The following is a 12043-nucleotide window of genomic DNA, read 5'->3' on the forward strand; positions in this document are numbered from 1 at the left end:
CTTACGGATTATTAACGCTACCCAGCACGAGATATACTTTTCCTGCCAGTAACCAATGCCCTACTGTGATTACATCACTAAAGCATTGTGACATCATAACTACAAAACTAGATAGACGATTTGTGACATGACTTTCAGGTGTTGCGTCCAAGTCAAACAAGACTGCATAACCGCGAAATACCATCTACAAACCTTAACGTATATCGCAGTGTGGTTTGACCACGTAAGCCATAAGGAACCACATGATCAAGTTTTGCCACCCCACGAAAGAAAATTTATGCTAAAAAATCGAAGCCTATGCCTACAAGTGAAAAAAAATCTTAGTAATGTGGTCTGTTAAAGGTTTTAATTGCAGAATATTACCTTTATAACAATGTTTCCTTGTTGATCCTGCGCCTTAACAAATTCGTCAACCAACATATTTATGTCTTTTATTTGGTTAAGGGCAAAAGTGCTCTGCAGAACAAATTCCTGGCTTTAAAATGCGAGATTCACACCAGACGCGGTTGGCGGATAACGGCGCGTTTTTCGCGTTTGACGGCAAGCGACGGGGTATTCACACCAGACAGCGACTTACCGTGACGGCGTGATTTTCTCGGTTGAAACGGCTGACGGCAAAGTTAAATCGGATTTAACTTTTCCGTCAGCCGCGCTACACTGCTGGATAAAAAACTTGGAATTTGGCTAGTGCTCGACTTGTTTATGATACATTTCTGCTTGATTTAGGTATTTTTGTTGCTGTTTTTAGCAAATTAATTTGAAATGGTCGTTTAATATTTTTGTAAACAATTTGAAATTAAATACTAAACTCAAACATACTAAAATTTTCTTACGAGGGGTATAAAGATACATTTTACCTTGCTGTAGGCCTGTAGCCAGTCACCCCCTACCAACCCCAATCTGTTATTTCAAAGGATTAATTAGTTCATACGCACCAATACCATGAACCCTGAATGCACAGAGCGTGTTTTATTGCCAAATTTGCAATGTGACCCACAAAGCAACAACAAAAACAAAAATATAACACAAATTGTCACAGCGTTTGAAAACACAGTGTACGTTTTAATTAATAACCAAATGACAGTAAACTGGCCATAAAAATTGGATAAAACTTTCTAAAGATCATTTTCCGCACGAAGAAAGTGACGCAGTTTTGGCCTGTGCTCTTTCAGCCCTTCGTTCGTTAAACCACTGCTCTCGGGGAATCTGACCTTCCACGTTCGGGCAGTAATTGTTTCCATAGTATTGCGAATGGCCGTCCCCTTTGTGGCAGGCTGCCCGCACTTCCTGCAACTATATGGCTGCCGAGATGTTGCTGCAACTTTGACGGGCGGCACAACAGTGGATAAACCTTGCGCCTCCAGCAAAGCTTGTTGTTTCTTCCTTCTTCGGTACAGAGTTGTCCTGGACACGCCCGCTGTACCTAGAACACGATAGCACTTGTTACCGAATTGCCAATTAACCTACCCGAGGTGGAAGGTGTATCCGACTTCTTCCACGCCCAAGTTGCCCCGCCAACTGTACCTGAAGGGTCGGACTGCTCCATTTCTTCGTGTTGTCTTGCTGGTGGCCCTTTGGGTAGTGTTTGGTAGGAAGGCAAGGCAGTTGTTGCCATGGCCGTTACTACTTCAGAAATGCCCTGAAGCAACGTCGTTTGTGTTTGTTTCCTCACCTTTTCCTTGTACCTGAAATACTAAAATATAGGTTATTTCCTTGCAAAGAATATACCGCCTTAGTTTAGCACAAAACAGGACTAACATACAAAACGTACCATTTAGTGACGCTTGTTTCGTTTACTGGTAATAGCTGAATACCAGTCAGCCCCGGCAATAGACTGTTGTCCAGACTTTGGCGCAGTTGATTGTACTTTAGTACAGCGATCTTCCAACGTAAAGCAGACCGCTGGTCCGTGGAGGCCTTTGCCGGGTTTAGGGTTTGGTCACAAAGTCTCGTAAATATCGCCTCCGTCAGTCGGCACTGAGTGGGACCAAAACCGGGTTCTGGACCGCTGACAAAGGCTCTGCGCAAAAAAAACGCCACAATTTAAAAAGCGTCCACAAACGTGGATAAGAGGTTAATTACATTTACCTGGCTGCAGAATCAGAACCAGCGTGTGTTTTGTCTGGTTGTCTAACTCTGTGGAAACGCCCGGTAGTTTTTTTTTTCTGGCCTCTTGTCGAAATCTTCAACGTTGTTCAACAGGGATTGAATGTTTTGCACGTCACTCTGTCCCACTGCTGCACCCTGTAGGTGGACCAAAGCTTTGGCCAAGCTATCCACTTTATCCCAGCCTGGCAAACCAGAGGCATCAACGGACTCTTCTGAAAGTATCTCCTAGAAAATGCTGCTAATTTAGCTGTCGCCAACATTGAAGGCTGCCAATAAAAAATGCATACCTCAAACTTTTTTTCCACTTCGCTGGGCAGATCCACATAATCCAAGTTGATCTCCAGAGGGCTGTCTTCTTGCATCTCATCCAGGTCCGAAGCAAATCCTTCATTATTTTCCCTGCTTAGGTCCAGTTGGCATAGAAAATTTAGACTGTGCGCACAAATATTCCATACCAATCAGTTCCTGAGTATAAACCCCACTCGGTGACAAGGTAGTAATAGTCTGTCATATCCAAAACCAAGGGAATGGTCTTGTACAGGCCTTTGGATGTCAGGTTATGCAATTTGCAAGAGATGCATTTGAGGCTTAACCCCACATCCTGCAGGGCATCAACAAGAAGTCTCCTCAAAAAATACTTGACTGGATTCGGCTTGGCAAGATCTGTTGGTTTGGGTGCAGGTGGTGGAAAATTCATGTGGGTAGATCATTTGATAGGACACCCTTGCTAGAAAACAATGACTTGCCAATCCACCTTGCATCCTCCTTTGCTGCAAACCTGACCACCAAGTGCTCTTGCCAAGATTTTTGAAGGCGAAGTGAATAGTCAGTGGGCTGCTATGAACCCTTAACCAAAATTAAGATAATATATATTACACACTTCTCAAACAAAATTTATAATGCAATTTCTTACTTTGACTAAGCCTGTGGCAGTGGTGACAACTTCCTGAGGTGAAGTGGAAAAAAGCTGAAAAACGTCAGTAATTATTGTGTTGTAGTGTATAGTGGTAACTGTAGGCTTTAAAACAGTTTCATACAGCTTGTCACAAAGGTCACAAACCTCAACATTGCCAGCAGATGTTTTCTTTGTGGTCACTGACTAAGCCAATACAACATCACTTTCACCAGTAGTGACAGGTGTGGTGGTAACAGGCAATTGTATGATAACAGCACAAGGTAAATTCAGTGATGACTGATGATTGTAAGTCCATAAATAGTGTAATAAAGAGAATGAGTGCATAGCTCCATTAAATAATGCACTTACTGATGTTGAGGTTGACCCAGTGTCAGTATCTGCCAACACAGATTCAGGCATGAAAGATTTTTTTTTCACCTGAAACACTAAAAAAATGTCAAACAATTATAAACCAGCCAGCTATTTAAACATATGAAAAAGTTTCAATACCTGTCCATGGTATCCGCAATTGCATTTAACCAAAGAACCAAACAAATCTTTACCAGACACATTTGTCAATCTTTTCTAACACCTTTGCCCATTTAGAGCCAGGTTTCGGCCTTTGGCCACGCTGAAACTTGAATGAGCCATTGATATAGTGCTCTATACGCACATTCCATTGCTTGTCAGATGGTCCTGATTTAGGCATGTCTATTGTAAATTTGTAAGTCTATAATGCAAACCCAAGGTGTTCAGTAAAAAGTAACACAACTTTAGCACATATACCAAAACAACTTTTGCTGGCACTGGCAGTTAACATTTGTAGAAAATTTCTCTAACAAACTTGACAAAAACTAATGCACAGAGAAAACTTTGTAGAACTCGAGCACATACCAAAACACTTTTCCTGCCCTTGTCTGTAATAGCACCTCACATTTGTCAAAAGAACTTAAAAAATAAAGGATTACAGTAAAAGCTTTGATTGTTGGCACTGGCAGTTAACATTTAAAAAAAAATTCTCTAACAAACTTGACATAAATTAATGCACACAGACTAACAGAGAAAACTTTAAAGAACTCGAGCACACACCAAAACACTATTCCTGCCCTTGTCTATAATAGAACCTCACATTTGTCAAGAGAACTTAAAAAATAAAGGGTTACAGTAAAAGCTTTGAACAATTATGGCAGCAGCACAAACCATTCTGGTTTAACCAGCAGAACAACTATTTCTGTCAAAGCATAAAGCAGTTTGCAGCACATAAACTTGAAATGTGAATGAAGCTATTCTAAGCTGTCTTTTCAAACATCTCAAGTCTTTTTTTGTTAATTAAGAGGCCAGGAAGTTGTAGTACATCAAGCTACGGGAGATCACACTATTTTACACAAGCTTCCCGCCTTTCTGTCTACAAGCTTAATTACTCTGAGCGCAAAACTACAGGGAAAAGAGCATGACGTCAGTTAAACTACTCTCCATCATGTAATAACCTTAAACAAAGCGATTTCACACCCTAAAAAGCCGCGACGGCCTAGTTCTGCGGCGTTGCCAAGGTCGCACCGGCTTCGCGTAACGACAATTCCCAAATTCCCAATACTGTTTCAGTCACGTGATATTTGGACCAATCAGATCGCGAATCCCAATATTCCCAATTTTGTTTCAATATTGGAGACGAACGGTCGCGCACGTCTAACTCAATTGCAAACCACTTTGACTTGTTAGATGCCATCTTGTGTAACAGGTCGCTGACACAACCGCAAGTATTGGAATCTGGCTCAGTCCAAGGTTGTTAGACTAGGGCTTCGATGTTACAGTGTGTATTTGTTTTTGTTAGATTATGTTCTGGAGGCATGCGAGGAAGATATTTTTGTGACTGGTAGTGTAGATGAAGCACAAAGATCTTTTACTGATAGTGAAAAAGAAAACCAGGGACCTCCATCTAAACGAAAGAAATGTGGGTTTCTGGCTAAAATGTTTTTAAGCTAACTTTCTTTTTTTAAAAACCCTTTTTTGCAGTAATTAAACAAAAAAAAAATGAGCAAATACTACAGAATGTGTGTGGAATGATGAAAGGATTTTTAGAAGAACAGAAAAAAAATCATGATGAAAGGCTTAAGATGTGAATGAACTTTCAGGTTTAAAATTTTTCAAATCTTAATGTTTTATTTATATTGTTTTAAAGCAAAAATATGTTAAAACAGATTTAAGGAAAGACAGCTTCAAAAGGAAAGAGACCATGATTATCGAATGATGCAGCTTATGAGGTATGGTATATTGCATTTCAACTAAACAACTAGTACCTTCAAGTAAAACTCTAAAAACGCATGCTAGATCAAATTTGTGGAATATATATTTTCCCTAAATGTTGCAGGGAAACTTCACAACCAGCCCCCAAACGCAGTTCTCCAGACAGCTTCTCTTCAAGTACCAGTGAGCACACATGGAGGAATTTTGCGTCGGAAAATTAATTTGTCATTGATTTCATGTGCTGCATAACAAATAGCCAAATACAAACTGATTTTATTCTTACATCTTTTAATTTATTGCAAATACAGATATTCAGTTTGTTAAAATACATAGTTAACACAAGTAGTTAATCACGAATTTGAGTGCCATTTGTTGCATCATTTTCGGTTATGCTAGAATCTAGTTCTCGCATTCGGTCCATCTTATCTTGGTTAGTGTCATCAATGAAATCATTGCAACTCTCACAAAGATCTCCAATAAGGTAATAAGGAAGTACTCTATCTAAAATCAGTGTTGTGCTCTGTATTTTTAAAATTATATGAGTTATTTTACTATTGAAAACAAATAAATCTGAAACATCTTGCCTTTGAAAGCAGTTGGCCATTCTCAGCCTTTTTACAGATCAGAATTAAACAGAAGAACCCTTGCATCATGTGCCTTTCCAGGCCAGCCAATGTTCACATTAATAAAGCTAAAACAAAGTTACAAAACAAATTCATAAAAAAATTTGAAAGTTGCTTACTGAAAATACAGGTGCATGGTAAAAATACATACCGTCCAGTTTGATCAACAACAGCTTGCATATTGATTGAGTAAAATGACTTTCTGTTCCAGTAATCTTCACCATTTTGTTGGGGTTTTGGAATGACTATATGGCAACCATCGATGGCACCGACATAGTTTGGCATTCCTTTTTCCATAGCAAATGCCATGGCAACCTCTCCAATGGAGTCATGTTTGGGGAATTTTACCACAGAAGGCATGAGCACTACAACAATAGATTCACACACTTCCATTGTGATTTGTTCAACAAAATAAAGTAAATTAACATTAAATTCACAAAAGGTTTCATACATTTTACAGAATACAACCGTAGTAGACAACAATCAAAAGCACTAACAATCACAGTCATGTTTAGTAAATACAAATTTTAAAAAAATAGACAGCTTTTTTTTGTTTACAGCTGTGCTGTAACTTATTTCCATCACAATAAATTATATTTTATCATACTGAACCATTTTTTTCTGAAGATTATATTTATTTTATGATGTACTGCGTATCTTTTATCAAATCACCATAAATAAGCAATTGATTACACATGCTTTTACCACATGTACAGTTGACTTTCCAAGTCCAAAGTGTTCCCCCAATGAACGGTAATCAATTCCACTTCGCAATCGCCAAAGTGCAACCGACATTTGACAGAAATTGTTATTCGCCAATGTGTTATCTTTTTCTTGATGTTGTTGCTCAATTTTTCATATAACAAGTCAAAAGTAACTCAACAAAAATGGACTGACTGTGTTGTTAGTTTTGCAAATGCATTACAAATATTTTGGCATTAAATGGTTACCATTGGACTCTGAGATGATATGGATAATCACTATCAGTCCATTGAAGTAAGACTCGCTCCCAGTATCCAAAATTTGTCCTTGTTGTCACCGATCTTAATTTTATGTTTGTTTGAGCTTACACTGCAGCAGGCAAAGTGAATGAACGCTTCAGTAAAAATTAGTGTCTATCTTTAGTATGTTTGCAACGTAAAAAAGGCCGGAAGAGAGGTTGATGTCGTGTGCCGAATTAGACACATTCGTCCTTTAGGTCAGTTTTTGCTCCAAACATAAAACTAAACTAATTAATTTAACGTTACGCGACAAAAGGTGAGGCATTTGTTAAAAGTTGAATACTGAGTTTTGTGTTTAGAATGTCAAAATAGTTGTATTTTTTAGTTTAAATCTGCAATTACCATCATGGTATATTACAGTAGTTTAAATAAGCCAGGCTTGGAGTATAATTAAACATACCTTTGTTGACTAACAGGCTGTTTGTTAATTTAATTGTTTTCTTTTGTGACAACGCAACCTTTGATAATATTGTTTTTGTTTACTCTGGAGTCAATCAAAAACATATTTTTTTGCACCTTGTCCAAACATAAAACACCGTGAAGTAAAAAATGAATCCTAAGCGGTTTTATAGTGAAAGTACAAACTACATAGTGCGATTGCCACCTGATTATGATAGTGAAGACAGTATGCTGTGAAGATAGTAAGTTGCTACCACTGATCTCTATAAACACTGGATTGCGCTACTCCGTTGAACGGTTTGGAAATTTTTGAAGCAAATTGAAGCGTAATGGCGGCTGAAAAGGAAGCCCCAAAAATGCATTGCGGGCAATGGGGAGAGAGTGGAAAAATGACGATAATTTTTATTTTAGGCATTTGTGTAGCGATTTTTGCAGATATGATTTGTAGATTAATAGGACGCATGTATTCCAGTGTGTAATAACCAATAAATATGCGTAGACTGATTGTGATGAGTATTAGTGTATGTGTACTGGGAATACATTATTCAGTTAATGTTGAAATAAATCATTATTAAGTGGTAATAAATGTTTTATTGTGCAATATAAGTAGTTTACATGCATTTATTATTATTTAAGACACAAATCCAACAAGAACGGCTATTTTCTTCACACAAGACGATGTGATACTTTATTTAGCATCACCCGTGCTGATCCAAACTGCTGTTTTTGATTGTCAGCAAAGTCTTGGAGCTAAAATATGGCTGTTTAAAAGTTTTTTTGTAGTAGGTTCAACATTATTTTGCTTTTATGTTACAAACCATAAATCTAGTAAGCTCACAATTAGCTCATTCAATCTACCCTTTTCAGTTTGCAACCAACATTTGTTAATTTTTTCTAATGTTGTGAATTCTCAAACTACAAACTCTTAACAAAATTCTAATATCTCAAAGAGATACATGTGCATATAAATGCATTTACGACAACATAGCAGTTAGGGTGGACAAGTTTAACTACCCAAATGAGTTGCCTATTTATGTACTATTTTAGTCAGAATCATGAAATATTGTTTTTATTCTACTTAATAAGCAATTTTCTGCAAAAATACACCTGCACACCAGTTATCACTTAAATTCTTGCTAAACAGGACTGAAGGCAACAAATACACCAGCCAAGTTCATACAGATATCCTGTATTTTTTGTCAGATGATCACCATCATAACAGATTCACAAAATAAAAAAAAACTCATATCATGTTACAGGCAGTGTCAAAAATGATTACAAAAAATACACAGTGGAAGTAGAACAGTATACACACAAAAAAATATTTAATCTGATTCCAATCCCTCTGCAGTGTATTTGTTGTCGAACAAGGCTGGATTGTAATCTTGCAGTGTCATAAAGCTAGAGGGTTTGGGAGGAGACTGAAACAGTGCAGTGGAATTTTACCAGAGACAATAAAGGTTGCTTATTGGAAAAATATAAACCCTATTATGTCTGAAATGTTTGGAAACAAATTTATCATAAATGTAAAATGGAATTGCAAAATTTCATAATATCACCATGGCAAGATGATAAAGACCCAAACCAAATGCACGCTCAATCGAGAAAAAAAGTCAAATAGTGTTAAAATAGTTGAAATATTATTTTAGTTTTTTGTGATTTTAATTAAAACGTTATTCCACATGTTGGTCAGAATTTCCTGAAGTTTGATAACAGTCAAAAACAGCAGTTTGGATTAGCACAAAATGTCACACAACGAATTACATCATCTTATGTGAAGGAAGTAGCCAAACTAGCCATCTTGTTGGATTCATGTTTAAAATACGTAAAAAAGCACGCAAACCACTTATATTGCATAATAAATCATTTATTTCCACTTAGTAATGATTTGTTTCAACACTAACTTAATAACGTATATCCAGTACACATACACATTACAGTCAATCTACGCATATTTATAGGTTATTACACACTCGAATACATGCGTCCTATTACTCTACACATCATATCCAGGCCCCACGAGAGGGGGGTGCAGCCGGTGCGCCGCACCGGGCCCCATGAGAGTCTAGGGGGCCCATAATTATTAAGTTGAAGATTCCAGGGTGAAATGTGTACTTTTAAAATTTTAAAACTAAAAAATGTTGATGCTGATTGCCGAATGTGGAGTTTGATTTGTTTGTAATGCAATTCTATGCAACAAGTTTTGTGATTGTTAGGTTGGTGCATGCGCGAATTGCAGCGAGATCTCTTTTTGATGTTTCTCCTTTTTTGTGCCACGGTTGTGTCCGTTGTTTGGTAAGAATTTTGCACATTTGCGCTGACTACATAGTGCTGGTGAGTTTTTTTGGACGTTATAATAGCATTTGTTACACGTATTTGATTTGGTCACAGCTTTGGTAGTGAGCGAGGTACTTTATTGGACCATATTTGTTAAAGTACATAAGCGATAAAGCGACAGTTATGTGTGTGTGTGTGTGTGTGTGTGTGTGTGTCTGCCTTCGACCCTACGTATGAACATTTTTAATTGGTCTGTACGTACCTATGTGAAAATTACCGTCAAAGCAGTTATTATTTTAAACAAATTAGCAGTAATGGGGTCTCGTGTCCGACTTGAGTCACATTTTTCGAAAGCTTGACGTGAGTCTTCTCAGCTGTGAAAAGACTTGACTTGACTCGGTATACCAACAAAAACAGGAAATATTTTGCCAGATAACCTGTTCAGTTGGCTTTAACCAAACAATAGCAAAACTTTACTGTGCAATTTTTTGTTGGTATACCGAGTATATATATATTTGAGGTCATTTCATGCGGCCCTCGACCATATTTTTTGGTTTGCGAAATCGTATTGATGACTTCGTAACATTCAAAAATTAAACTACTCCCTAAGAAAGTTTTCCTGTCGCGATATGTGGAATTGATATTACCTAGTTTCATAAGATTACATCGCCTATGATTGATTCAAAGCCAGTTTGTTACGTCACAGACAAGACTACAAGTGCTGATTGTGCGCAAACAATTGCCTTCCTAGGTTAATTATGACGTAATATACAAGCATTGCTAGTAAGATGAAACGATACCAGGGGACTGCAACCACTGGCTCGCGCCGCTCCCGTGTCAAGGTTGGCACGCTAGGTGTTTTTTATGACACGCCAACCGATTTGTGTGTTATTTTGAAGTATCAATTTAACTTGTTACACTGCTTGTTTATAGTTTTTATCATGCCACGGTCTTCAATTCAGTCGTTGGCACGCGTCGCCTAAAAGGTTGCCGATCCTCGAACTATACAGTTTAACAGTCGCATTACCCGATTTTGGGATTTTAGAAATACCATGTCTTGGCGCTGCAAAAGGTTGTGGTGACCCCTGGTTTAAGAGAACACAGTACATGTCAAGACCAATATTTTCTTTTGAGCGTTTACTTTGCTGTACGAACGCTATAGTGCATGCAGTAAAAAGAAAGGAATTTTAGGTTTTTAAACCTGTAAAGGTTGACGTTATTGTCCAAGCTGTTTAATGAGTGCGGCTAGCTTGCTTTTGGCGAATGAACTTATTAAACGCTTGATCATCAGCACACAAATAGACTTCAAAGAGGGGCCCAGAAATTGACTTGCACCAGCATATTTTTTTCTCTCCAGGGCCCTGATCATATCTGCAGAAATCGCTATACAAATGCCTAAAACAAAAATTATCGTCGATTTTCCACACTCTCCCCATTGCCCGCAATGCATTTTTGGGGCTTCCTTTTCAGCCGCCATTACGCTTCAATTTTCTTCAACCGTGACGGCCAGTAGCGCAATCCAGGGTTTATAGAGATCAGTGGTTGCTACTGCAAGTACAACAAATATAGGCAACGAATTTTAGAAAAATCTGAGAAGCGTTTTGGAGAACCCTTGATGAAGTTAATCACACAGGACAGAACTTCAAGTGCTGTAACTGCGTGGTGATTTTGGCTGAAGCACTCCTGAACAACTAAATTAATTTGGTGTCCAGCGCAATACACATATGTTGCCAAGGGATTTATTTCTGTGAATCTTTTCTGCACCCCGCTTATATGGCCTCTCATATTAGCTAGACTGTCCTCTGCACATCTGTATGTCTATGTTTAAAGACAACAAGGCTTGCTGTATGGTGTTAAAAATGTTCAAAGCCGTAGTTGTCTCCACCGAGTAAAAGCCGATGAAATCTTCGTGCACTAAGAGCGAATCATCAACGTGATGTAAACAAATCGATAATTGTTCTTTTCTGCTAATGTCGGCAGTCTCATCAGCAATAACACTGTATCATTTCGATTTATGAATTTTTTTCACCAAATTTCGTGACAACTTTGGTTTAAAAATTCATTCTGAATTTCCGGTCCAGTCCACTTAAACTTACTCGGCCTGTTAATCCATCCCTTAATTTCCTGGTTATACTTAGAACAAAATTTTAACAGCTGTTTAAAATTTGATTCTTCTTCAGTGTGCCCTCTCAGTGATTGACCTTGTCTTGCCAAGTACAAAACTGCACCAAATATTGCTTTTAATCCTCGTCTATTCTCCTCTTTCGATTTTACAGATTTGCGACAAATGGTATTAATCATGTCCTGGCTTCCGTCTTCATTTAATTTAGCACTGAGGCATTCGTTGTGATGGCTGCTCTCATTACGCTTCTGTATAGCGCAGGCATGTCGCTTTGGTGCGGCCCCAACGATTTTTTTGTTGAGTTGACTTCTACTGTTGTGAAGCTTCAGTGATTTAAAAGTTCATCAATAATCCAGTTTATTTCCTTGATTTG

At 38.0% G+C, this 12043-nt stretch overlaps 2 protein-coding genes and 1 long non-coding RNA gene across 3 annotated transcripts; 1 reads left to right on the forward strand and 2 right to left on the reverse strand.

The window, feature by feature from the left end:
• Positions 1 to 938: 938 nt before the first annotated feature.
• Positions 939 to 3084, reverse strand: LOC145219013 (uncharacterized). Its single transcript, XM_080086429.1, has 6 exons — positions 3023 to 3084; positions 2397 to 2955; positions 2089 to 2334; positions 1772 to 2020; positions 1468 to 1685; positions 939 to 1423 (listed from the first exon to the last, which is right to left on the reverse strand). Exons 5-6 carry the CDS (start codon positions 1613 to 1615, stop codon positions 1116 to 1118), a joined length of 456 nt encoding a protein of 151 aa, XP_079942555.1. The 5' UTR covers positions 1616 to 1685; positions 1772 to 2020; positions 2089 to 2334; positions 2397 to 2955; positions 3023 to 3084; the 3' UTR covers positions 939 to 1115.
• Positions 3085 to 5005: 1921 nt separating this feature from the next.
• LOC145219024 (uncharacterized) lies at positions 5006 to 5520 on the forward strand. Its single transcript, XR_013857807.1, has 3 exons — positions 5006 to 5136; positions 5210 to 5265; positions 5373 to 5520. It is a non-coding gene; the product is annotated as an uncharacterized LOC145219024 (long non-coding RNA).
• Positions 5521 to 5791: 271 nt separating this feature from the next.
• LOC145219015 (uncharacterized) lies at positions 5792 to 6324 on the reverse strand. Its single transcript, XM_080086431.1, has 2 exons — positions 6023 to 6324; positions 5792 to 5939 (listed from the first exon to the last, which is right to left on the reverse strand). The coding sequence occupies exons 1-2, from the start codon at positions 6322 to 6324 to the stop codon at positions 5864 to 5866; spliced, it is 378 nt and encodes a 125-aa protein (XP_079942557.1). The 3' UTR covers positions 5792 to 5863.
• Positions 6325 to 12043: the final 5719 nt, after the last annotated feature.

This window comes from Phallusia mammillata, chromosome 3, assembly GCF_965637545.1.
Source record: "Phallusia mammillata chromosome 3, kaPhaMamm4.hap1.1, whole genome shotgun sequence".
Lineage (NCBI taxonomy): Eukaryota > Metazoa > Chordata > Ascidiacea > Phlebobranchia > Ascidiidae > Phallusia > Phallusia mammillata.